Here is a 27,670-nt window from a genome sequence, read left to right as displayed (position 1 = left end):
CTTTCCAACGGTTTTGAAGCGCCGCTGTTGTAACAGCTGCCAAGAGTCAACGTGGAATCAACGTAATATGTGAAGTGAAGACGCGAGCTGCTGTTCAGTCATCAAAAGCAAAAGATAATAAAGAAAAAAAGTCTTCTCTGCAATAAGAACGTTAACTCATTCACTGCCATTAATGAATTTATTCGGGAATTGAAAAGCATGACGTGGAGCGCCATTACCGAATTTGTTCGGGTTTTGGATTTTCTATATATGCCGATCAAGCGCTGATCAGACTTCTGGCAATGTTTTTCCCTTCCACGAGGGGGCAGCAGTTGCTTTTTGTCCATGTTAGCGCTTTCTTACAGCATCAGATGTTGTTAAAGTGCTATATAAATCAATATGTATTGTATTTTGTACAGCCACCCCCCTTTCAAGCTCAGATAACTCCAGACCCATATAACTTATGAATTAACTTTTTTTTCTGATGAAAGAAGAGCGCCTAAGGTTTCTAACACTGAATTAAATGTTTACATAGTCCTAAAACTCAATATTCTGTGGGTCCTGCAATTTGAATGAAAATGACAAAAACCCTGGCAATTCAGTGGACACATTTTTGCACATCATCCCGTAGTGAATAAGTTAAAAAAAACATACCGGTCTTCAGATTTGTATAGTGATCATTTTGCCACAGTTTGATCATGTTCGCTTTGTTTGTTCGCTTTGTTTATTAAGTATGAAGCAGTTATATTCTTTATTTTCTTACCCTAAAGGGAGTGTTGCCTATTTTAAAATGTTTCATAAAGCCTGATTTAAAAGCACAGCAGGTTTTGGACTTTTTATTTGGACGTGAACGGGTTTCACTAACGCTGCTCCAAATGTTTATGATGGGCTTTGTTTGAACTTTCATTGGTATTGGAGAAAGAAAGAAAAAAACAAGTTTGAGTTCACAACACAAGTGAGCAATAATGAAGGTGGTTGTGTCAAATAACATGGCTAGTAGTAATAATAATAATAATAATAATAATACATTACACGAAACACAATTGATGAGGAACTAGGTAAAATGATCGCAGAGAAAGCACTGCAACTTCACTCGGATATCGTCAAGAGGCAACCTGGAAGTTTGTCATTCATTGTGATTTCAAGGCGAGCCACGGATGGTTCGAGAACTTTAAGCATCGTACAAGGATTTATAGTGTAATTCGTCATGGTGAGGCAGCCAGTTCTGACGATAAAGCTGCCAAAGCGAACAAGTAAGTAATCATTCCTCAAGATGGTGGAAGAAGAAGGCTACGTTCCTGATCAAGTGTTTAATGCTGATGAAAGCAGCCACTCCATTCCATCAAGCCATCAACGACCATCACAAAGGTCAATAAAATTACTTTATTATACAGTGTACAGTTTATTTCTTTAATTACAATACCAGCATACACATTTATTATACATAAAATAAGGTATATTGTGCGTAGTTTTAAGGCTTAGAAAATTAGAAAGTAGAAAATTATGTTTTATAGGGACCTGGGAACGGATTATTCTCATTTTAATGGTTTCCAATGGGAAATTAATGTTTGGGATACGCACTTTTCGCCTTACACACTCTGTCGGGGAACCAATTAAGTTCATAAGCCAAGGTATCACTGAATTTACTACAACGTGACGTTGTAAAGATGCTTACTATGTGACCCCTGGCAGTCAATAAAGAAGACTTCCTGCTTTTAGAGATTTTGGCATTATTTATAAGCTTCCCGATATGCTATCTAAAGAAGCTTTGAAAAAGTGTATAGCATAGGAGGGGGTAAATGAAGGCTGAGTCACACACAGGAAGGAAATACAGGAAATGTCTCATCAGGGGGAGAAAACAAGTCGCGATGTAATTGTGAACTTGGAGCGCAATTACTGTCTGGGTGGTCGACAGCGGAAGCCATCGTCCATGTTTGTGTGAATGGAAGGCTTTAAGAATCCCAACCTCACCGCAACGCTGCTAATAGACTCTTATGTAACATATTTATAGTAAAGTCAACGGGAGGGGGGCAGTGAAGAGGGGGTGGTTTACAACTGGGGGAAATCCAAGCGAACGCGGCCATATAAACAGACGCCTTCATCTTGTGTTGGCCTAACTCACACGTATTAATGAAAAGAGAAGAGATTTTAATCATATGATTATTGGGAGAAAAAGTATGTTCAAAAAAAAAAAAAACATTTGGAGAGCACCGATGCGTATGTGGAACTGCCGCGGCTTGGAATTGAAGTGGATTTACGTGGGACAGTCTCTTTTCGTCAAGGGATGCTACAGCTTCGTGTTGTTGCTTTCAACATTTAGCTTGTAGCAGATGTGCACATTTCACCATGACGTCCCTGATTCACCATGACATCACTGATCCACTAGTGAAAAGGACACTTTGATCCTGTCCTCTTTCATTTAGAACTGCTTAAAAAAAAGAGGGTGCAGATAGTGTTTAAGATTGAATGACTGTATGTGCCTGTTTTGTCATATTATTTGTTATTTAGTTTGTTTTTACTTCAAAATGGTGCAGCGAGAATGGCTGGCTTTACAGCAGTTCCTATATTTTGTTTTCTACTTATTTCTTTCCTTTCCTCACTTTGCTGCAGTGAAATGTAAATGGCTCCACTGCGAGATTTATAAAGGTTAATCCAATTCAATCCACTCCAAAAAATAAACAGATAAACAAAAATACAAAAAACCCAAAAAAAAGGCAGAATAGTTAAATTGAAGTTGAGAAAATGACCAAAAAAAAGTATATATAGCTGGAGGAATATAGCCAACAATAAAATTGTTGTTTAAAATACAGAACATTATTTGATAAACCACAAAGATTGTTTTAATCTCCACAGAAAAAATCTAAACATTTCTTTCTGATTGCTGATACTTCCAACATCGGTGGATATATCAATACCATCATTTTGAATGTACTCAATGTTTTTTTTCTATTTTAATTTTCACTGTGGGGACTTACTGGCACCTTAGCTACTATTATGACTCATTCACTGCGTCTTTGTCTCCACGTGACTGTCTTGACGCTGCGGTGGGGTGGGGGGGTGACATCCAAAAGGCAATGGAAATATAGAATATGCTATTTCTTTCTTTTTGAAGAGAGAACCCGACTGCTTTAATACATTCATGGATGATAAAATGGCCGATCGGCAGTTGATATCCTGCACATGCAAGTATTTACTACAACAATGTGACGTTGTAAAGATGCTTACTATGTGACCCCTGTTCTACACACCAAATATAAACAAGTCTACACATATATAAGTCTATGACAGCTACAGTAATCCATCTGATGAAGCATTTAGAAATGTTCGAGAGAGAAAAAAAAGCTACCTGCTTATTTTTAAGAGATTCTCTTGCTAGGTAATGATGGACATCTCCTCTCGCTCCCGGCTTTCCGAAAGTGTATTTACAACTTTTCCCAGGTAGCTGCAGAAAGCCCGCCTCAGATCCTCGGGCTCTTCTTCCATTTCCGAATGAATAAGTGGAAGTCTGCTTAGCTGTGAGGCTGCATCAAGAAATAATAAAATTTAAAAAGTGAAGCATAGTTCATTTATCATATGGAAGGCATAAAAAACGATTACCTAAAGGCAGACGACCTTCTTCTATTGCGCTTCCGGGCTTGTGGTGTGCAATGAGCAGACACTGGCTGTCCAGCAAGCCCTGCGAGGAGATGAACATCGAGTGCCAGGTCTCGATTTCTTTCAAGTGACTTGGAACGTCGGGATTAAAAATGAGAACCACTCCGCTGCAGTCCTTTGTGAGTGCTGGCCAGCACGACTCAAATCTATTAGAGGAAGAAGTCTGTAAAATGTATCTTTATGGTGCAAATAAAGTGAAAAAAAAGGGTTTATCAAACACACTTGAAGTCGCCAGAACAATCCCAGAGCTCAACCTCGCATGATTTTACCTCACCACAACCATCCAATTGTGTTTCAAATTCTAGTATCCTGAAAGAAAAATAATGAAGAAAAACCATTGTTAATTTAAGCGTGCAATCATGCATATCTTAAAGAAGAAAGTCGTTGGTGATATTTGAGAGCTGGCATGTAATAAGCTCGAACCTGACAGCTTGGGTGGGTCGATATTCGCCTCCAACGTTTTCTGTTGCGTCTGAGAGGAAATTTGCAAGGACGGATTTCCCACTCTGAAATCAATAACTTTGTATTAGTCAAACAAACGTGAGAGGACCACTTGAAGATATCATGAATGTATCAATGCTGGTTTGTCGTTTAGTCTTCTAAGTGAACACGCGTGAAGCAAAAGCTGCGTTAAACACTACAGTATACGGTTAATGGTGTGTATTTTTACTTACCTCATTTGGACCAACTAGGAGTATTTTAGCTTTGAACATTGTAGCATCAATGCTAAGTACCATTAGCCGTCAAGCGAACTGCGATTTAATAAACAAAAAAAGCATTTACGAGAGCAAATATCTGTTGTGAGCTTGAAATATATGCCTGTAAGTCAAATTTCGGCTAGTTTTTAAGCGTTGGAGTAGATAAAAATAACAGATAAATGTCTTTGTGGCTATGTTTGTTAGCATAGCACGCGATGGTAAACTTCCGTTTTGTTACTATGGTTTCCGACAAATGCAGAGCTCTCTGCGCTCATTGGCTGTCAGCGAATTTGATCCCGTAAAGCACCGCCTTCTATCCCCATACAGCGAATCGGTGATGAGAATACTGTCTGTCATGTTGGATGATTCCTTGACTGGCCAATCATCTTCAAGTCACCGAGGTTGATGAAGTGGGCGGTTGTTTTTGAGTGCTCCTCACCATCCGAAACAAAAACAAATCCGTGAAATATGTTTATTAACAGCCGGCTGCTTGTGAGAATTCATTTAGAGTGAAGTCGACGTTTACACCGTGATCGGTAAGGTATAATATTTGATTGAAACGAAATGTTTAAACGTCATAAAGTGGGGCGTTACACCACGGTTCCCTGACAACTCTCCTTGACGACGCAAGCTAACACCAGAGAGGAAAACCTTCATTCAGATTTGGTTCATTTATCACCGGATTAGTAACAAATGTATTTTAGCTATGTATAGCGCATTTGAGGTCACTCATGGGGGTCATTAAAATGTTTCGTACGTCAGGAGCCTTTCTATTATTGTTGCATTGATGACAGGAGTAATGTCTCCCGAGAATGAATCGCAGAGTCAACCTCCTGGCTGTAGTTCTTCAGCCAGGCTTGGTGTGACACTGACTTGTGCAGACCTCGAAGGCTCTCGTGAAGCCTCAAAGACCATCTGGACTAGCACTGGTGATAATAAAACGCCGCAGATTGAGGTCCATTGGTGAGCAACATGCATGTGTCCCCAGACTCTGAAAAAAATATCCACTTATCAAACTGTTCTATCTCCATATATTCATTGTAGTCCATGTAATAATGGGGACAACACCAAAGGGGTCGGATCATTTGTGAAGAGACTGATGGACGCTGAAGCTGCAATTGTCTCCGCATCCGCGCAGCTCCTGTCATTTAAAGACATTCTGAAGGTATGTTTTCAACTCGTGTTGTGTTGTGAGCAAATTCTTCATGTTTCCCTTTGTTGTTTATCAAAAGGATGCACAATCCTTTGCAGTCAACAGGCAGCGCACAGTAAAGAACAGAGGACTCTTGCTGGAAAAAATGGAGGACTTTCGTCAAATTAACCAAATTGTGCGACAAAGATTGAACCAGCTTCTTGATGAGGAGGTTGGTTTTTGTGCATTTCATCTCCAGCCTTTAATGGAAAGTGACCAAATGTTTTTTTCTCTTTTTAAACCAGAATGATCGCATTAATGCGAGCACCAAAATTGATGCCTTGCTGAATAAAATCCTCCAGATTGAACGGGAAAATCAGGTGTATTGTTTTGTTAATCCACACAAATGTATACATGCTATGAAAATGATACCAGAGGGCACTAGAGTATAGGAAGTAAAATACAAATAATTTGGTTGACTCTCATTTGTTCTCTGCAGCTTCTAAAAGGTGACCTTGGTGTCGCAGAAAGAAGGGCGGAGGAGCTGATGTATCTGCAGCAAAAGGAACAGGCTAGTTCACGTTAGCATAGTTCGATGCTTTGTCACAACTCCCGAGCAGCGGTGGGCCATCAGGGACTGCAAGGCCTTCTCTGCTGGCCTAAAAAAAAATAACTGAATCACAGACTAATGTTAATTATATTTTGTCTGTGAATTTTTAATTCCAAATTGTCCTTTCAGTCATCATTTTTTACCAGGGTCAAAAATCACAATTAGTTCTACAGGAACTGGAGCATAAAAATCGATGGCGACGAAACTGTTGCTTGAGCCAATCGAAGTTCGAGTTGGCAACCCAAGGCCTACTGGAAGGTGCTTGAGACCTGAGTTTTCGCAAACTATGATTGGCGAGTCACTCGCCAATCATAGTTTTCGCAAACTATGATTGGCTAGTCACTCGCCAATCATAGTATCACTACCTGCCAAAGATAAGAGCATACTGGCCAGAGCTAGCACACTGAATCTGTCGAGAGCTGCATAGGCAAATATATTGTTGTGTTGAATTAATAGCGGTTTTGTCAACTCACACTGGCCGAAAGAGGAGAAGAAATGGATTTGGGCGCAGAAATACTATTAAAGCAGTTTTCAAGATGGACATTTCAAGAATAGATGGACATCATTAAGGTTGGACAGCTCCGAAGCTAGCAAAAATAGCAAATACAATTGCAATTTTTTGAGGTTATCATGAAGCCACACGTTCATAGTAAAAATTTGAACAATTTTATGACAGTACAGGCACTCACCATACTTACGAACGTTTGAGTTATCAACAACAGTACAAATGAACATTTTTGTCGTGATATATGTAGTATTCTCTCTAGTTGTACATGTGCATACTGTATCTATATAGAGTTTATTTTTTATTACATATTTATTTTTCAGTACAAACCGATACTAGTTACTTATACAAGCCTTACACATACTTATATAAACCTTTAAACATACATTCCATACAAAAAATATAGCACTGAAGCAACTTACGAAGGACTACTCGGAACGTAACTCGTTCGTAAGTTGGATTTATATCCAATAAGCTTTATACATACATTCCATACAAAATATAGCACGGAAGCAACTTACGAACAAATTCACCTTACGAACGACCATTCAGAACATATCTCGTTCGTAAGTTGGACTTATATACAATAAGCTTTATATATACATTCCATACAAAATATAGCACGGAAGCAATTTACGAACAAATTCACCTTACGAACGACCATTCAGAACGTATCTCGTTCGTAAGTTGGATTTATATACAATAAGCTTTATACATACATTCCATACAAAATATAGCACGGAAGCAACTTACGAACAAATTCACCTTACGAACGACAATTCAGAACGTATCTCGTTCGTAAGTTGGACTTATATACAATAAGCTTTATACATACATTCCATACAAAATATAGCACGGAAGCAACTTACGAACAAATTCACCTTACGAACGACCATTCAGAACGTATCTCGTTCGTAAGTTCGACTTATATACAATAAGCTTTATGCATACATTCCATACAAAATATAGCACGGAAGCAACTTACGAACAAATTCACCTTACGAACGACCATTCAGAACGTACCTCGTTCGTAAGTTGGGGAGCGTCTGTATTTCTTAAGTTTCTTTAAGTTACAAGTTATTTCCTGGTTAACGGCATCCTCTCGTAGACGTCTTGTAAATCACACCACATTCACAGGTGTGGATTGATTGAGACATAGCACTACTGAAGGCCTAGGGCTCCCAAGTGACATCCACATTCTATTCAATTGCAATGTACGGGGTCCAGTGACAGGGGGGAAAAAGGACAATTTCAATAAGAAGTCATTCTTTTTGACCACAGGAGAACATCAGGAGTGCTCTTAACATCGCTAAAACTTCTGAAGGCGCTCGCGCCCGTATACAGGGGCAGCTACGCAACAAGGAGGCGGAAAATAATCGATTGACTGTACAAGTGCGGGTAAAAAAGCCATGAATCTGTTGCCTCTCACTCCCTGGTTGTCATGTTATAGCACAATCTCCTTTTTCTAGACGCTTGAGCGAAATCTAGCACAACAAAAGGCAGAGCTAGATGACCTTAAAGCATCCTTGGCAGCTCTGATGGAACAGACCTCGCAGGAGAAGGAGGCCCTGAAGAAGGCCTCACGTGTGCATAAGCAGAAAGCCGAGCGATTCGAGGCTAACCTTGAGAAATGCTTGACTCAGCTGAAGGATAAGGTGCAAGCGAGAGTCGACGCAGGTGACTCGCTACGCTTTCTTATTGTAAAAACTTGATGGACAATTTTTTTTTTTTTGTCTCCCAGGATACGCAGCTGTCAACTCTCCAAGAAAAAAGAGACACGTTGAAGCGGGAGAAGGAGAAACTGAGTGAGGAGAACCACAAACTAAGTACTCATGTGGAGGTACTGCAAAAGTAAGTTGTTTCCGATCTTGGACACTCATTTTATCTGTCTGTGTGGCTGTAAAGTGTCCTTGAGAGCTTTGAAAGGCGCTTAAAATGTAATTTATTATTATTATTATTATTATTATTATTATTATTATTATTATTATTATATGAGAAAAGTTATGTAAAATGGCCGACTGGGTACAAGTTATTGTTTTTTTTGTTTGTTTGTTTTTTTTTGGATGCCTTTGTACCCATCAAGTGTAAAATTAAACGACCAGCTAACTTTCTAGTGAGCTGTAATTATATTAACTCATTCACTGCCAGATGTGCAAAAAAATGTGTCCACTCTAGTGCCAGGGTTTTTGTCATTTTCACTCAAATTGTAGGACCCACAGAATATTCAGTTTTAGGACTATATAAACACTCAATGCAGCCTAAGAAACCTTAGACTGTCTTGTTTCATCAGAAACCAAATAGTTAATTCCTAAGTTGCATGGGTCCGGAGTTATCTGAGGTTGAAATGGGGGCGGATGTACAAAATATATTACAATACATATTAATAATAATACATTTATACATATATTGATTTATATATCGCTTTAACAACAGCGAAAGCAGCAACAAAGTGCTAACATGGACAAAAGGCAAATGCTGATCCTTCGCGGAAGGGAAAAAAAAAAATTGCCAGAGGTCTGACCACCGCTTTATCGGAACCCCTCTGCAAGAAAAACCAAAACCCGAACAAATTCGGGTCATATTTCCAATTCCCGAATAAATTCGGCAATGGCAGTGAATGAGTTAAGAGGTTAGTGATTAAAATTTAAATGAATACGATTAAAAAAAAAACAATGCACTAAATATTAATGTCAATAATTATTATAACGTGATCATTTGACAACCTCCAATTTGAAGGCAAGTGATCGCCATCCCGATGAAGAAACAGAAAGACATGGAGAAGCAGGTAGCAATGATGAAGGAGCGAGAGAGAGAGTTAGAAGAGAAGGTGAGGCAAAGGGAGAAAGAGAGGATGAAGGAAAAGGAGGCCAGGGCGAAAGAGAGGGAGAAGGAATGGGAGGCAAAGGAGAAGGAATGGGAAGCTAAGGAGAAGGAATGGGAGGCCAGGGAGAAGGAGAGGAAGGAACAGGAGCACAAGGAGAGGGAATGGGTGAAGGAAAGGGAGGCCAGGGAGAAGGAATTGGAGGAGAAGAGAAAGGAAAGGAAGGAGCAGGAGCAAAAGGAGAGGGAATGGGTGAGGGAAAGGGAGGTGAGGGAGAAGGAATTGGAGGATAAGAGGAAGGAAAGGAAGGAGCAGGAGCAAAGGGAGAGGGAATGGGTGACGGAAAGGGAGGCCAGAGAAAAGGAATTGGAGGAGAGGATGAAGGAAAGGAAGGAGCAGGAGAACAAAGAGAGGGAATGGGTGAAGGAAAGGGAGAACAGGGAGAAGGAATTGGAGAACAGGAGGAGGGAAAGGAAGGAGCAAGAGCAAAAGGAGATGGAATGGGTCAAGGAAAAGGAGGCCAGGGAGAAGGAATTGGAGGACAGGAGGAAGGAAAGGAATCAACAAGAACACAAGGAGAGGGAATTGGTGAAGGAAAAAGAAGAGAGGGAGAGCGAATTGGAGGAGAGGATGAAGGCAAGGAGGGAGCAGGAGCAAAGGGAGAGGGAATGGATGGAGGAGAGGGAAGCCAGGGAGAAGGAATTGGAGGACAGGAGGAGGGAAAGGAAAGAGCAGGAGAACAAGGAGAGGGAATGGGAGGAGGAACGGGAGGCCAGGGAGAAGGAATTGGAGAACAGGAGGAAGGAGAGGAAAGAGCAGGAGCAAAGGGAGACGGAGTGGAGGACGCAAAAGGAGGCACGGGAGAAGGAACTGGAGGAGAGGATGAAAGAAAGGAAGGAGCAGGAGCAAAGGGAGAATGAATGGGTGAAGGAAAGGGAGGCCAGGGAGAAGGAACTGGAGGAGAGGATGAAGGAAAGGAAGGAGCAGGAGCAAAGGGAGATGGAATGGGAGAAGGAAAGGGAGGCCAGGGAGAAGGAATGGGAGGACAGAAGGAAGCAAAGGAAGGAGCAGGAGAATAACGAGAGGGAATGGACGAAGGAAAAGGAGGCGAGAGAGAAGGAGTTGAAGGAAAAGAGGGAAGAAGAACTTAGGGAGAGGGAATGGATGAAGGAGAAGGAGGCCAGGGAGAAGGAATTGGAGGCCAGGGAGAAGGAATGGGAGGACAGGATGAGGGAAAGGAAGGAGCAGGAGGACAAAGAGAGGGAATGGATGAAAGAAAGGGAGGCCAGGGAGAAGGAATTGGAAGACAGAATGAGGGAAAGGAAGGAGCAGGAGCACAGAGAAAGAAAATGGCAGAAAAGAAGGGATGAGAAGGAAAAGGAATTGGATGACACCATGAAGGAACGAAAAGAGCAGGATAACAAGGAAAGGGAATGGGTGAGGGAAAGGGAGGCGAGGAGGGACAAGGAAAGAAGGGAATGGGAAGACCGAGAGAAGGAACGATTGAAGGGAAGGGCGGAAAGGGAGAAGGAAAGGAGAGATTGGCAGAAGCAAAACCAGGAGAGGGAGAAGAATTGGGAGAGAGAGAGAGAGAGCTGGGAAATGGAGGATGACTGGGAAGACGACTCGCAAAGGATGGAGTGGCGTGAAAGGAGATCGGAGGAAATGGCCGACGCCTCCTCGGGACGTGGCGCAACGGCGCATCAGCGACAAAGATTCAACGCGCTAGAGGAGCGCGACGGCGGAGGTTACGCTATGCTCAAGGTACGACTCGTCACTGCAGTTATTCCAATTTGCTTTCGTTTCGACGATTTCAGTGTACACTGAGAGAAAAGGTAGAGCACTAAAAAATACATCAAAATAAATTACAAAGTATTTTACGTTACAGTATTTCCAGGCGCACTGGAGTATAATCTTTTATAGTACAGTGATATATTGTCTTACGAAACTTAATTGGTTCCCAGAAAGTATGTGTAAGGTGAAAAGTGTGTATTCCAAACATTAATTTCTCATAGGAAACCATTAAAATGAGAATAATCCGTTCCCACGTCCCCATAAAACATAATTTTCTACGAAATAAGCCTTAAAACTACACAAAATATACCTTGTTTTATGTATAATAAATGTGCTTTGGTATTGTAATTAAAGAAATAACCTGTACTATATAATAAAGTCGTTTTATTTACCTTTGTGATGATTGTTGATCTTTATGGAATGGAGTGGCCGGTTTCCTCAGCATTAAACACTTGAGAGGAACGTAGCCTTCTTCTTTAACTATCTTGAGGAATGATCCCTTGTAGGTGCTTTCTCTGCGATAATTTTATCTAGTTCCTCATCAATTGTGTTCTGTTTAGCTGGGTTGATTTTTTTTTTTTGCATCAAGTGTACAGATGGTTTGTGCGGTTTGTTTGTGGAGCCTTATTGATGGAATATTTTAACCTTGCAGTCTACACTCTGCCTTTGAACTATGAAAGTTGAAACTCTGTCGTCTGCCTGTCTCTTTAATGTTTAACCCCCCTCACTGCTGCGTTCTTGACCAATCACATGGCTTTAACTGAAGACTGGGGGCGGGGAATAGAGGACAAAAAAAGTCGGCAGCCATTTTGTTTTTTGGAGAATGGACTCCTTGTGGCAGCTCCGTGTGTATCCCGAAAAATAGTTTGTATGCCAAGGTAAAATGTTCATAAATTTAATGTTCGTAAACCGAAAAGTTCGTAAGCCAAGGGGTTCGTAAATCAAGGTATCTCTGTATATCCTAAAAATACTTGATGGCAGACACACAAATATTTATACAGCCATTCAAACGTATATTTGACACAATGCATCCATTTTAAATGCCACAAAATCTACATCATGAGAATGTGTGTCTTTGTCTACTTTGCTCAGTTGGAGAAGAAACTTGCTCAATGTGAGGCAGCTCTGGTCAATGAGAAGAGTGCGTCGAGTGAGAAGGAACGCACCATGGAACAGGTTCAAAATCGCACTTGCTTCACTGTCTGGAAATCTGGGTTCGAGTCTCCTTTCAATGTGTCACAAAATCGATACATAACGTGCGTTGTTGTGCACTTTGTGTGTTCAGTTGAAGAAGCAGCTTGCTGAATGTGAGGCAGCGCTAGCCCAAGAGAAGAATAAGTCAAGTGAGAAGGACCGATCCGTAGAACAGGTTCAAAAGGTTAGCACACCTGGTCCGCTGTCAGGAAATCTGGGTTCGAGTCTGCTTGAACTCATTCACTGCCAGACGATGTGCAAAAAAAATGTGTCCACTCCAGTGCCAGGGTTTATGTCATTTCCACTCAAATTGCAGGACCCAACGAATATTGAGTTTTGGGAATACATAAATATTTAAAAAGGTTAATTCCTAAGGTATATGGGTCTGGAGTTATGTGATCTTGAAATGGGGGTGGCTGTTTTTTTAAATTATTATTATTATTATTATGATAGTTGTTATGAAATTATTATGAAATTTCCCCATTGTGGGACGAATAAAGGGTTCCTGATTCTGATTATTATATTACTATTATTATATTTCAATTATTATTATATTACAGTGTTATTTTTTTGTATTATGATGATGATGATGATTATTATTATTATTATTATTGTTATTATATTATTATGAAATTTCCCCATTGTGGGACGAATAAAGGTTTTCTGATTCTGATTATTATATTACTATTATTATAATATATCTATTATTATTATATTACAGTGTTATTTTTTTGTATTATGATGATGATGATGATTATTATTATTATAGTTGTTATATTATTATGAAATTTCCCCATTGTGGGACGAATAAGGGTTTTCTGATTCTGATTATTATATTACTATTATTATTATATTTTTATTGTTATTATATTACAGTGTTATTTTTTGTATGATGGTGATGATGATTATTATTATTCTTATTATTATTATTATTATTATTGTTATTATATTATTATGAAATTTCCCCATTGTGGGACGAATAAAGGTTTTCTGATTCTTATTATTATATTACTATTATTATAATATATCTATTATTATTATATTACAGTGTTATTTTTTTGTATTATGATGATGATGATGATTATTATTATTATTATAGTTGTTATATTATTATGAAATTTCCCCATTGTGGGACGAATAAGGGTTTTCTGATTCTGATTATTATATTACTATTATTATTATATTTTTATTGTTATTATATTACAGTGTTATTTTTTGTATGATGGTGATGATGATTATTATTATTATTATTCTTATTCTTCTTCTTATTATTATTATTATTATTATTATTATTATTATTGTTGTTATTATATTATTATGAAATTTCCCCATTGTGGGACGAATAAAGGTTTTCTGATTCTGATTATTATATTACTATGATTATAATATTTCTATTATTATTATATTACAGTATTATTTTTTGTATTATTATTATTATGATGATGATCCTTTTTTTTACAGTTGGAGAAGCAGCTAGCTGAATGTGAGGCAGCCTTGGTCAAAGAGAAGAACGCGTCGAATGACAAGGACCGAGTCATTAAGCGGTTTCAGAAGCAGGTTAGCACACCTGCTTCGGCGTCAAGAAATCTGGGTTCGAGTCTCCTTTTCAATGGATCACAAAATGGACGTACGCGTGTGTATGTGTGTGTACCTCGTTCAGTTGCAGAAGCAGCTTGCTGACTACGAAGCAGCTCTGGACCAAGAGAAGAGCGTATCGAGCGAGAAGGGCCGCGTCGTTGATCAAGCTCAAAAGGTTAGCACACCTTGCCTCGCTGCCAGAAAATCTGGGTTCGAGTCTCCTTTTAAATATGTGTTAAAATCTACATTGTGTGTGTGTGTGTGTGTGTGTGTGTGTGTGTGTGTGTGTGTGTCTCCCTTTGTTCAGTTGGAGAAGCAGCTCGCTGAATGTGAAGCAGCTTTGGTCCAAGAGAAGAATGCGTCGAGTGAGAAGGACCGAGTCGTTGAGCGGTTTCAGAAGCAGGTGAGCACATCTGCTTCACCGTCAAGAAATCTGGGTTCGAATCTCTCTGCTGGAGTTTACATTGCTTTAAAATGAACAAGAAATTGACGAAAACAGGTCTTCGCATTTGTTTTTCCATCGTTGTATATGTTTGGCTTCATTGTAGCTGCTCCCCCCCCAAAGGTTTTATGTCGGGTCAGAAAGCTTTGACAACATATTCCGGAACTTTTATTTTCCGACCATCCGTTGTTACTGAAAATCATTTGGCAGTTAAAAAAGCCAACACGCTGTACAAAATGCCTACATGTGTCATCTGTACTCCTTAGCGCTCTACATTGTATCAATTCTATGTACAATCAATTCTATATACAATCAATTCTATACATAATACAACTCACTAACACACTGCCGCGGCTTGGAATTGAAGCGTATTTACGTGGGACGGGAGATATATGAGACAATATTTTTGTCAATGGATGCTACAGCTTGCTTTGAAAAACTTAGCATGTAGCCAACGTGCACGTTCCACCATGACGTCCCCGATCCACTGGTGAAAATGAGGCTTTCTTCCTCTTTTCTTTCACCTAGAACTGCTTCATGTAGTAAAGTGTTTGTCTTGTGCTCAAACATCATCAAAGTATATGTGGAAAGTCGCTAAGATTGCACTTCCTGTTGTGTTTATTATTTTGCTTTGTGTTGACGATTATGTGAAGCGCTTTGATGCAGCTGTTGTGAAAGCGTGATATAAATTCGTATTGTATTGTATTGTATTGTACACTACACATTTGGCTTTTGAGGAGCAATTTAAGAGTGTTTTTTTTTTTAATGACACAATTACATTATTTTTTAATGCAATCATCAACCCAAACTCATGACAGTTAAATTTCATTGTATCCTAAAACTGTGGTTGGTCTACAAACGGTTATTTTTCAACGTGAGCATTGTGATTGGCCTCCCATCGATTGCCAGGCCTGCAGTAAGCTAGCATGATGAAGACGCGCAACGAAGAAAATGAATCGCTAAATAATTTAAAAGTCTGTGTTCCTTTCAGGTTGCATCGCTGGAAGAAGAATTGAGAAATGTGAGGCTTCAATATAAAAATGTATCGGAGGATTTTAAGAAAATTAAAGCAGAAGACTTAAAAGCTCAAGAGGTAATTGTTTCCTTTTTTTTTTTAAACAACGACACAGCTGCTACTTTAATGCTAATGGTAAAACAAGGGAAATGCATATCAACCCCCTTTTAGCAAATGATATTGGCACACCAATGGTGCAGCAACACACAGAGCCATTCAATATAATAATAATACATTTCATTCATAAGCGCCTTTCAAAAATCTCATGGTCACTTTACAATCACAGGATCAGTTTATCTGTGGGTGAGCAGCGGCAGCCACATGCGCCAGCGTTCACTCAACCCGGAATAACTCAAATACAGTAAAGTCTCGTTATATCGATATTCAAGGGAGTCCGAAAAAATATCGATATAACCGGGACTATCGATATATCCAACCCTGTTTGCATGTAATTTTCTCCGTGCGTGCATAGAAATAATATCGATATAACCGGGACTATCGATATATCCGATATCGATATAACGAGACTTTACTGTAGATAGAAAGTTAGCTAGGTAGAGAATAGATAACTAATAGATAGTTAGCTAGCTAGTTAGATAGCGAATAAATGTAGATAGCAAATAGCTAGCTAGCTAGGTAGCCAGCTGGATAGCTAGCTAGATAGCTAGATAGTTCAAGTGAGTAACACGGTACCAACAGACCAGGAAGGTCCCATTGTATGATGTAGCGGGCCACATTTGGCCCTCAGGCCTTGACTTTGACACCAGTGATGCGTAGTAGATATTATTGAGCAGGCCGATGGTCATTAAGTTAATTTTTACTTGTTTTTATATTCAATTTAATTACTATGTGTTTGAATGAAATATAAAATTAAACAGAGATATTTTTCTTGTGTTATTTTGTGGGCGGCTTGAGTCGATAAATGGCATTTTCATTCCTTTCAATGGAAAATATGACTTGCAAGCGCAATTAGCTATGAATTAAACTATTATTGCATGTAACTGTTTTGGTTGACATACAGACGTTATTAGCAAACTGCCGAGCCCTTTTTTAAATCAACAGTGGAATCGAAACAATCAGAAGAATAAATATCTAAGGACAGATTGATAGATAGACGTTCCTCATTCTGCGAAGTAGCATAGCTCGCGTTAGCATTCGCATTGATGATCTAACCTTCCGTCAGGTGAGGCAGGAGCTGCAGGGCCGCGTGGAAGAGCTGCAACGTTTGCCTAAAACGCTGAGAAAGACCGAGCTGAAGCTACTCGCTTGCCAGGAAAAGCTGCAAACGTCAGAGAAGAAGTGCTCAGAACAGGCAGAGGATATTCTCAAGCTGCAGTTTGAGGTGCGCTAGCAGAAAGTTTTAACAAGGAAACATTTGATGTTCCGGGACGTTCCATCACCATTGCGCAATAGAATAGAAGTGTTTTAGGCGGCTAGGGGGTGGGGGACTGAATATTTTATTAACAATATTTAAGAGTATTTTTTTTTTAATTAAAATGTGTAGTTTTATATTTTCTGTTTTGTTATTATTATTATTATTTTTATTATTATTATTATTATTATTATTATTATTATTATAGTTACGATTTTTTTCTTTTGTAATAAAAAAAATATACATATAGGTCATTGAAAGCTCATTTTAAATGAATAAAAAAAAGTAATACATTTCCAAATTAAATGTATTATTATTATTATTATTATTATTATTATTATTATTAATAATTATATCCTCACCCAAAAAAAAACTTCTATTAAAGTGCTTTTGTATAGTTGACTGATAATAATGGATGTTTTTTTTTAATTAGAAGTGTATATAAAATATGCAATTTGATGTGCGCAGTTACATTTTTCTTTTGTAATAAATATATATATATATATATATATATATATATATATATATATATATATATATATATATATATATATATATATATATATATATATATACATACCTGTACATACCATAATTAATAATAATAATGATGATAATAATAATAATACATTTAATTTGGAAATGTATTACTTTTTTTATTCATTTAAAATGAGCTTTCAATGACCTATATGTATATTTTTTTTATTAGAAAAGAAAAACAATCGTAACTATAATAATAATAATAATAATATTAATAATAATAATATATATATATATATATATATATATATATATATATATATATATATATATAGGTCATTGAAAGCTCATTTTAAATGAATAAAAAAAAATGTCATACATTATTACTCATAGCCTAACCAAAAAAAAACAGCTTCTATTAAAGTGTTTTTGTATAATTTCAATTCAAGTAAAAAATAATAATTTAGCTAAACAGGCTGGAGTTTTGGTTTTTCTTGCGGGGGGTGCTGATTAAGCGCTGGTCAGACCTCTGGTAATATTTTTTTCCCTTCCACGAGGGGGCAGCATTTGCCTTTTATCCATGATAACACTTTGTTACACCTTAGGTTGTTATTAATGTGCTATATAAACCAATATGTATTGTATTGTATTTTGTACAGCCGCCCCCATTTCAAGCTCCGATAACTCCGGACCCATACAATTTAGGAATTAACTTTTTTTTCTGATGAAAGAAGAGAGTCTACTGTTTCTTACGCTGTCTTTAAAGTTTATGTAGTCCAAAAATTAAAAATTCTGTGGGTCCAGCAATTTGAGTGACAATGACAAAAACCCTGGCACTGGAGTTGAACACATTTTGGCATATCGTCTGGCGGTCAATGAGTTAATGCTGCATCTGCATTTTGAACAAACAGCTGCAGAATCAAGTGAAATCAGCCGTGGACCTGAGAGAGTCATCCGACAAGACCCGTTCACAAGTCCAAGAACAAATGGACACCCTGACCAAGTAAGACAACAGCAAAGACTCCACAGAACGAAATCGTATCCTGGTGGCCAAAGCAACCTCTGACTCCTCAAGTTTTCTTTCTTAGGACGCGCGAGCAGATGCACCAAGAGAAGCTGGAGCTGGAACGGAGGCTGGAAACTCAAGAGCAAGCTCTTCGCCATAGCAGCCAGCTCCTTGAGCAACGTTCCGCGCGGTGCTCGGAGCTCGAGCGCCAACTGGAGCAACGCACGTTGGAATCCAAATCGCTCACCCAGCAGCTGGCTCAAAACTCAACAGACTTTTTGGATTTCAAAGAACAGGTCAGTTCAGCAACCCGAAATTTTGATTTCATCCTCTGAACCAGAGGATAGCATGCTAAAAAAAAACAAATAGAGTGCTACCTCAGCTTACGAACTTAATTGGTTCGCAGAAAGTGTGTGTAAGACGAAAAGTGTGTATTCCAAACATTAATTTCCCATAGGAAACCATTGAAATTAGAATAATCCGTTCCCAGGTACCCATGAAACATGATTTTCAACTAAATAAGCCTTAAAACTACACACAATATACCTTATTTTATGTATAATAAATTTGAGATAGTATTGCAATTGAAGAAATAAATTGTACTATGTAATAAAGTCATTTTATTGACCTTTGTGATGGCCGTTGATGTAGTTGCCTCTTGATGATATCCGAGTGAAGTTGCCGTGCTTTCTCGGCGATAATACCCTCATTCACTGTCCTCTGCTCGCTGCTTTTTGTAAATCCAAATCAACAGAAGTTTTTTTAACCTCTTTTATTGCTTGAGACCGTTGCTTAGACAACACAGAAACACCCTTAGCCACACGTAGCAATGGTCGACTTAGCATACTGGTACTGGGACGCTAAGTCACACATACGCACACCTCGTTCGTGTTTTTCAATAATCTCCTTCTGCTCGAACGTAAATTTTCTTTGTGTCCTCTTTGGCCTGTGGTGGGGTCTTTTTCAGTCCCATAATAGCAAAAGTACTCCACTCGATAACAAACCACGTCTGCACTCAAAGAAAGGTGGTGACGAAAACTAGTCCGACAGCCACTGGGGCGCTGTTTGGTTTGGTTCGTCCGCCGAAAACTAGTTTATATGACAAGATTATATTCTAGAATTTAATGTTCGTAAGGTGAAAAATTCGTGAGCTAAAGCGTTCGTAAACTGAGGTATCACTGCGCCTTTTACTCGGTGTATAAGGCACACCAGAGTATAAGGCACACCCCGAATGAATGGTGTATTTTCAAACTTTTTTCCATATACTGGTACCATTCGATTTACGACCAAGTTCCGTTCCGACCAAACGGTCGTAAGTCAAAATGGTCGTAAATCAAAGTCCATTCAAAATGTTGAATAAGGACTCAGAGGCTAAATGACTCGCAAACTCCCCCTCTTAACATGTCAAAAATAGGGTGTAGAGGTTGTGGTCGTAAGTACGGGTGGTCGTAAGTCGAGTCGGTCGTAAATCGGATGTTACCTGTATGAAGCGCACCGGACTAAAAGGATTGGATTGAATTGGATTAGCCTTGATTAGTCTCTCAGTAAAGAGATTTCCCAGCAGAAAATTAATGAAAGGAAGAGGAAAGAAGAGGAAGAAGTAGAAAAACAAAATACAGGAGCTGCTGTAAAGGCAGCCACTCTCGCTGCGCCTTATACACCGGAAAATATAGTAACTATTTGTGAATCAATATTTTTTATGTCGTTTGTCTATTGGAGAATCCAAAAAAATGAGACAGTCCAGTCATTTTTGCATAATCCTCTGTGAACCAGAATGACGCTAAGAACCAGACCCAAACGATCAAAAATATGACAATCATGGTATTTATCTAATTCAGAAATACGTGATTACATTTACAGGTGAAAAACGTGAAAGAGGAAGTTGCGTCCAAAGACGAGGCCCTTCAAAGCACTGTTAACGAACTGAGACTTCTCCGTCTGAGCAAGAGAAAGGCGAGTATCGGACATCTCCTTTCCTCCCATACCATCTCATATACAGTGATGCCTCGGTTTACGAACCCCTTGTCTTACGAACTTTTCGGTTTACGAACGTTAAATTTATGAAAATTTTACCTTGGCATACGAACTATTTTTCGTGATACACACGGAACTGCCTCAATGAGTGATGTGTCGTTCGCGAACGAGCCCGTTCTCCTAACAAGAAAATGGCAGCCGGCTTGTTTTGGTCCTCTATTCCCCGCCCCCAGTTGTCGGTTAAAGCCACGTGATTGGTCAAGAATGCAGCAGTGAGGGGAGGTGGTTTAAACATAAAAGAAACAGGCAGGCGACAGGAAGGGAGTTTGGATCGAAAATGTGACATTTAGACTTGTTCCAACTTTGATAGTTCAAAGGCACAGTGTAGACTGCAAGGTTAAAATTCCTATCAATCAGGCTCCACAAATAACCTGCACGAGCCATCTGTACACTTGATGCAAAAAGCTATCAACCCCGCTAAACAGAACACAATTGATGAGGAACTAGATAAAATTATCGCAGAGAAAGCACCTATAAGGGATCATTCTTCAAGATGGTGAAAGAAGAAGGCTACGTTCCTCATCAAGTGTTTAATGCTGAGGAAACCGGCCACTCCATTCCTTTAAGCCATCAACGACCATCACAAAGGTCAATAAAATGACTTTATTATTATTATATATTAGTACAGTTTATTTCTTTAATTATAATACCATAGTACATTTATTATACATAAAATAAGGTATATTTTGTGTAGTTTTAAGGCTTAGAAAAGTCGAAAATTATGTTTTATGGGGACCTGGGAACGGATTATTCTCATTTTAATGGTTTCCTATGGGAAAATAATTTTTGGGATACACACTTTTTGCCTTACACACTCTGTCTGGGAAACAATTAAGTTTGTAAGCCAAGGTATCACTGTACTTTCCATTCAACCTCAAAGTGTTTACCTTTGCCCCGTTTTAGGCGGAGAAAAATTATGAGGCGCGTGTAAAAGAGTTGCAGATCAACCTGGACAGGTGCGAGAGCCACAAGAAGAACATGCAGAACTACGTTGACTTTCTCAAAAACTCCTACCTGATGATATTTGAAGATCCAGTCTCCTCATTTTGGTCTTCAACTTTAGTGAACTGACAAAGATTTAATTGTCCAATGGTGTGGTTTGTTTGTCAGTATTATCTATATTGTTTTGGTATTGAATAAATATTCAGCAATAAACTGATATTAGATCTTTTTTTTTTGGATGAAAAAGCATAATAAGCGTTCATTCCACTAAACTGTGAATAATTACGAGTGTTTTCAATGGCACTTGACATTATTTTGATGTCGTTGTGATCGACGACCTTTTCACCAATGGATCAGGGACATCATAATAATAATCATTATTTCTAAATGCAATGGGTTATTCATATTTTAATAGTTTCCTATGGGAAATTAATTTTTGGGATACACACTTTTCGCCTGACACACTCAGTCTGGGAACCAATTAAGTGCGTTAGCCAAGGTATCACTGTAAAATGACTTTATTATACAGTACAGTTCATTTCCCCAATTACAACACAATAGCACACCCATTCCACATAAAATAAAGTATATTTAGGTATATTTTATGTAGTTTTAAGGCCCATCTAGTAGAAAACCATGTTTGTGCAACTTAAAAATAAATTACAAAAACATGTAGTACAACAAAGAGTACCATAAACACATATACACACACGGAGAGAGGGAGAAAAAAATAAAAGACAATAAGAAATAGAGAAAGACCGACATTATAAACAGTTAAAACCAAATCTGACGATCAAACCAATCTACAACTGGGTTTGCTTTAAAAATATGAAAGAATTAATAAATAAAAACCATGTCCGATAGCGACACCATGCGTAAAAGTGGGGATATTGCATGACATAAAAATTTGAGTGACGTATGAAACTCGCCCCCTTGGCCTCGGAATGACGTAACCAATCCGGAAGTGTTGGCTTCCCCCCCTTGTTAGTTCACTGAAAACACAAAACATAAGCGAATACTCTGGATTTTACGTGAAAAAAGACATAAACGCGAAACTAAACTTTTTTTTGTTTGAAGACCTTAATGCGGAACTTAGTTTTAGTTTAGATTTAGAGCGCAACGCTTGGAATATTTTTATCGTTTTATTGAAATCTTTCGAGGATGGACGTTCCTCAACTCACTGAAGATGAGATGGCGGAGATTAAAAAAGACGTGAGTACGCGGGCTCGCGTTCAATAAATGACATCGAAAAGGCCGCCCTCTCTGTATTTTTAGTGAGTGAAGGGAACCGAGAAAGAACCCAACCACAACACCTGAAAAAAAATATGATTATGTAAACCCATTAACGTGAGGTCCACCTGCACAGCCACGACATACCTCGCAATGTTTTAATCGTCGTGAAGATTGAAATGAATTTGTGATCTACTAAATCCCACCGTGTTCACAGTTTTAGGGCTATTTCAGAGTGAACTTTTTCTCCACCTGCAGTCACTCAATCATACTATTATTCTGTAACGGTGGTGGACCGTCAAGGCCTGCAAAGCCTTCTCTGCTGGCCTCTGAATCACGGACTAATGTGAATTATATTTTGTTCATGAATTCTCATGAAATAATTCCAAATTGTCTTTCAGCTTCCTTTCATGACGTTTCCCCTGCTGTGCTACTTCCAGATGTGTGTTTTCATATTTAAAGGACAACCGACACCATTTTTTGTTTCCTAACTGACATCAGGAAAAAACGTTTTATAGCATCTAAAATACCCAAACACACACAGGCTGATATTTTTAGTCAAATGCAAAACACCAATAAAAATCAGTTAAAGTGTCCCAAAACTACTTCAAAATGAGCTCGAAACTGGGCAGATTCAGAAAGTCCCGCCCCCTTGTTCGTGACGACACGCTAGGACATCTTGCCTTGCTCTTGAATCAAAACAATGGCTTCAAAGAGTTCAGATTCGGAGAAGATGCTTCCTTGTTACTCATCCAGTTATGAATATGATTCAAATAGTTCTGAAGAGGAAAGCGTACATGTTTGCAATCGATTAAAGAAGTCCTTCTGTGTCATTTTGAGGCGTCTGGACTCCAATGTAGCGTCCCAGAAAATGCACAAAATGGCACCCAAGCTCCGTTGGAAATGGGATGATTTGTCTGCCTGGAATTTGTGTCAACTAGTATCAAATAGTAGTTTTGGTGCGACACACAATGATTCACCATCGCGTTATTTATGTTTTATGTTCTCAACACGAAGTTTTCAGACCAAACAAAGTCCCCAAAATGCATTGTGTGTCACTTTCTCGGTCAGGGGCGTTCCCTCCGTGACGTCACGTCAGGCATCGTCATCAACTCAAAAACAAGACTTCCTGAATATTCAGCGCAAGTCTTAAAACGTAAAATATAGCTATATGCCATGGAATCTTTGTAAAATACGCTCAGTAGAAGTCATTTGAAGTGATTTTACAAATTATGGACACAACTTGTCCGCAGGCGTCGGTTGTCCTTATTGTATGACTTTTAAAATTATCAAAAGACAAATCAATGAAAAATGAACTCTCCAACATGGTGCTCCAGGTTCTGACCCGCATGCGGCACTACCTTTGCGAGAAGATCCGGGCTCGGTGCCATCTAGACTACCTGCGCTCCCGCCGTATCTTAACCAGGGACGACGCTGAGGAGATCAACAGCAAGACTACGCAGACCAGAAGAACGGGGTGGCTTTTGGACATTCTCACCGAGAACCCCCGTGGCCTCGACGTCCTGCTCGACTCCATTCGGGAGCTCCGCTCGCAAAACTTCCTCATCCACAAGATTACAGACGAGGTGCAAAAGGCCAAGAATGAGAAGCTGGAGTCTCTCAGAGGTTCGGAGGTCACGTCTTAAATTCAATTTTAGAAGTACAGACGCTCCCCTACTTACGCACATTCGAGTTACGAATAATGGTAAAGATGAACATTTTTGTTAGTCACATACAGTAAAGTCTCGTTATATCGATATTCAAGGGAGTCCGAAAAAATATCGATATAACCGGGACTATCGATATATCCGACCCTGTTTGCATGTAATTTTCTCCGTGCGTGCATAGAAATAGTATCGATATAACCGGGACTATCGATATATCCGATATCGATATAACGAGACTTTACTGTATGTAGTATTCTCTCCAGTTGTACATGTACATATCTTTAGAGAGCAAATAGTTTATTAAATGTTTCTTTTTCCATCCAAACCAATACAGGTTACTTATACAAGCCTTAAACATACTTATATAAACCTTAAACATATTTATAAAAGCCTCGAACATACATTCCATACAACATATAGCACTGAAGCAACTTACGAACAAATTCACCTTACGAACGACCACTCGGAACGTAACTCGTTCGTAAATTGGACTTATATACAATAAGCCTTAAACATACTTTCCGTACAAAATATAGCACGGAAGCAACTTACGAACAAATTCACCTTACGAACGTTACACCTACTGCCCAGAACGCATCTCGTTCTTAAGTTGGACTTGTATACAATCAGCCTTAAACATACATACTATACAAAATATAGCACGGAAGCAACTTACGAACAAATTCACCTTACGAACAACCGTTTGGAACGTATCTCGTTCATAAGTTGGGGAGCGTCTGTATTTCTTACGTTTCTTTAAGTTACAAGTTATTTCCTGGCTAACGGCATCCTCTCGTAGAAGTCTTGTAAATCGCACCACATTCGCAGGTGTGGATTGATTCAGACATAGCACTACTGAAGGCCTAGAATTGACATGCACTAGCTCCCAAGTGATCTACACTTTCAATTCAATTGCAATATATGCAGTCCAGTGACAATGGGAAAAAGGACAGTTTCAATAAGAAAACATACTTATATGAGCCTTTCACATTCCATACAAAATATAGCACTGAAGTAACTTACAAACAAATTCACCTTACAAACAACCGTTTGGAACGTATCTCGTTCGTAAGTTGGGGAGCGTCTATATTACTGTTTTTTTGTGGCGATGTAATATTGTACTCCTGTTTTATTCATTAATTCTAGATTTTGGTTGGTTTCAAGTTCTAATCACGATTACAGCGGAGAAGGTTTTTTTTTTCACTCGATAACTTGAACCAGTGTCCTGATAAAAAGTTAGCGGACACCAGGGCAGACAACTCTGAAAAGTTGCCTGCCCGGCCATAAAGTTGCCTGCCCTATTTTTCACAACTTGAAACACAATAAGACGACTAATCGCAAAGAAAAAAAAAACATTGCTACGAAATATAAATGATTTTTTTTTTTTTTATTAAGGAAGTACCTACCATAAATGCTCCCTTGCTTAATTTATGGTAAATATCCCTTGCTGAAAAATTTGCGCCAGTTGTCGTTTGTCATCATGGTGCACAATGCAATGTTTGCATTGCGTTGTCTTCTAAAAGCTACGTGGACTCCTTTTTCTAAGCGCCTTTCAAAACTCTCAAGTACACTTTACAGTCACGGTATAATGGCACGAAACAGGCGAGTATGCAAATTGCCAAACGAACGTTCCTTTGGCAATTTGCATACTCGGCACGGCAGCCAATCAGAAGCCTGTTTCATGCTTCGGACGATACCGTGACTGTAAAGTGTACTTGAGAGTTTTGAAAGGTGCTTAGAAAGAGGAGTCAACGTAGCTTGTAGCGGTTTGCTTGTAGCTTTTGCTTTGTTGATTAAAGCAAAAAAATTGATTTGAAAAAAAATCTTTTTTTCTGGAAGAAGTAGTCGTCCACCCGGGCCGAGACGTTTTGAAAGTTGTACGCCCCCGGGCCTCCGGGCAGACGTTATTTCAAACATTGCTTGACCCGTTGCAATAATTATCCAATAGTATTTCGATCCATATGCCGTGATCCACCTGTTATTTCTTGTATTATTCTGCCGCCACAGCTTCCAGTTCCTCACCCAAAAGCAGTTTCAGCACTCCATGTACCTCCCAGGAGGTCTCCGGTACGTTCTCAAACGACTCCACCGTGTTCCGCTTCCCGGACGGATCACAAACGCCTTCCACTTTGGAAGTGGCCGCCCGTCCCAGTGCGCCGTCGTTACCGAATGATGGCGGACTCAAGTCCGCGGTCTCCTCTTCCTCGTCTTCCTCCACCACCTTAACCTCCTCTAGCCTCCCCAAACCAGGAGAACCAGGAGCTCCTACACTCCCTGTGGAGCAGGAGGAGGAGGAGGAGGAGGAGGAGCAGTCACCGGGGTCCACCAGCAGCGGCACAGACCCTAATTTCCAACCCCTTCGCTCACGTTGTCTTACTCCCGCGTCATATCAGAGCAACTTTTACTAACTTCGGGTTAGTATGTTTCCATTTAAAGGGACAATCCAGTACACTTGTCAGCCATTAAAGACATGTCCTGATGCCTTTTAATCCAGTATAAAATAGGGCTGAAAAAAAAACCCTGAAATAATAAAGTAATTGGGATTTTTTTTTCCACTCAATATTACGATTGCAACTAAATGTAATTTTTTATTCCCAAAATATTGGATATTGGATATTGGATATGCTTTTATTAGTCTCACAGTGGAGAAATTTACATTTCACAGCAGCAAAGTGATGAAATCCATGCATTTTTAAATATTTTTATAAATTTAAATGTAAATACAGGGATACCTCAGCTTACGAACTTGATTGTTTCCCAGAAAGTGTGCGTAAGGCGAAAAGTGTCTTCCAAACATTAATTTCCTATAGGAAACCATTAAAAATTAGAATAATCCGTTCCCAGGTGCCCATAAAACATAATTTTCCACTAAATAAGCCTAAAAACTACACAAAATATACCTTATTTTATGTATAATTAATGTGCTATTGTATTGTAATTAAAGAAATACACTGTACTGCATAATAAAGTTGTTTTATTTACCTTTGTAATGGTCGTTGATGTAGTTGCTTTCTCAGCGATAATACCCTCACTCACTGTACCCTGCTAGCTGCTTTTCGTTAATCCAAATGAACAGAAGTTTTTCAACCTCTTCTATTGCCTGAGACCGTTGCTTCGATAACACGGAAACATCTTTAGCCACACGTAGCAATGGTCGACTTAGCATACTGGTACTGGGACGCACTTAGCATACTGGTACTACACAAATGCACACCTCGTTCGTGTTTTTTGATGATCTCCTTCTTTTGCTCGACCGTAAATTTCTTTAATGTCTTCTTCGGCTTAACACTAGCTAGTGGTGGGGACTTTTTCGGTCCCGTAATGGCAAAAGTACTCCACTCGATAACAAACCACATCTGCACTCAAACAGAAGGGGGGGGGGGGGTGGAAAACTAGTCGGCCCGCCACCGCTGTGTGATTTGGTTCGTCTGCCGAAAAGTAGTTTGTATGCCAAGATTATATTCTCGCCAATTTAATGTTCGTAAGGCGAAAAGTTCCTTAGCTAAAGTATTCGTAA

At 39.1% G+C, this 27,670-nt stretch overlaps 3 protein-coding genes across 5 annotated transcripts in view; 2 read left to right on the top strand and 1 right to left on the bottom strand.

Moving 5' to 3' along the window:
- Positions 1-4,573, bottom strand: part of ift22 (intraflagellar transport 22 homolog (Chlamydomonas)) — a 40,445-nt gene extending 35,872 nt beyond the window's left edge. The window contains exons 1-5 of one of the 2 annotated variants that reach the window (XM_089007658.1): positions 4,308-4,573; positions 4,057-4,139; positions 3,856-3,942; positions 3,577-3,779; positions 3,326-3,500 (exon numbers count right to left, since the gene is read on the bottom strand). In XM_089007658.1, coding sequence (XP_088863784.1) covers positions 3,352-3,500; positions 3,577-3,779; positions 3,856-3,942; positions 4,057-4,139; positions 4,308-4,370 — 585 coding nt within the window. In that variant the 5' untranslated portion in view covers positions 4,371-4,573 and the 3' untranslated portion in view covers positions 3,326-3,351. Of the gene's footprint in view, positions 1-1,347; positions 3,501-3,576; positions 3,780-3,855; positions 3,943-4,056; positions 4,140-4,307 lie in introns of those variants that run through there. The other variant, XM_089007657.1, reaches the window with a different exon arrangement.
- A 160-nt stretch (positions 4,574-4,733) lies between these two features.
- LOC148891132 (uncharacterized) lies at positions 4,734-21,465 on the top strand. 2 transcript variants are annotated; one of them, XM_089007567.1, is made up of 21 exons: positions 4,734-4,867; positions 5,126-5,294; positions 5,376-5,496; positions 5,564-5,695; positions 5,769-5,843; positions 5,963-6,034; positions 7,860-7,976; positions 8,048-8,233; positions 8,320-8,429; positions 9,315-11,163; positions 12,286-12,369; positions 12,479-12,571; positions 13,849-13,944; positions 14,048-14,140; positions 14,273-14,368; positions 15,399-15,500; positions 16,606-16,764; positions 18,186-18,277; positions 18,363-18,576; positions 20,141-20,233; positions 21,218-21,465. In XM_089007567.1, exons 2-21 carry the CDS (start codon positions 5,131-5,133, stop codon positions 21,383-21,385), a joined length of 4,116 nt encoding a protein of 1,371 aa, XP_088863693.1. In that variant the 5' UTR covers positions 4,734-4,867; positions 5,126-5,130; the 3' UTR covers positions 21,386-21,465. The 2 variants fall into 2 exon arrangements, with proteins under 2 accessions (XP_088863693.1, XP_088863694.1); XM_089007568.1 differs by lacking the exons at positions 4,734-4,867; positions 5,126-5,294 and having other exon boundaries at positions 5,583-5,695.
- Positions 21,466-22,222: 757 nt separating this feature from the next.
- Positions 22,223-27,143, top strand: bcl10 (BCL10 immune signaling adaptor). The gene is made up of 3 exons (XM_089007570.1): positions 22,223-22,468; positions 23,824-24,112; positions 26,161-27,143. The coding sequence occupies exons 1-3, from the start codon at positions 22,418-22,420 to the stop codon at positions 26,559-26,561; spliced, it is 741 nt and encodes a 246-aa protein (XP_088863696.1). The 5' UTR covers positions 22,223-22,417; the 3' UTR covers positions 26,562-27,143.
- Positions 27,144-27,670: the final 527 nt, after the last annotated feature.

This window comes from Hippocampus bargibanti, linkage group LG11 (assembly GCF_051943395.1).
Source record: "Hippocampus bargibanti isolate YZ-2025 linkage group LG11, ASM5194339v1, whole genome shotgun sequence".
NCBI classification, from domain to species: Eukaryota; Metazoa; Chordata; class Actinopteri; order Syngnathiformes; family Syngnathidae; genus Hippocampus; species Hippocampus bargibanti.
The sequence above is the reverse complement of the archived record's forward strand: the minus strand, read 5'-3'. Positions and strand labels throughout refer to the sequence as shown.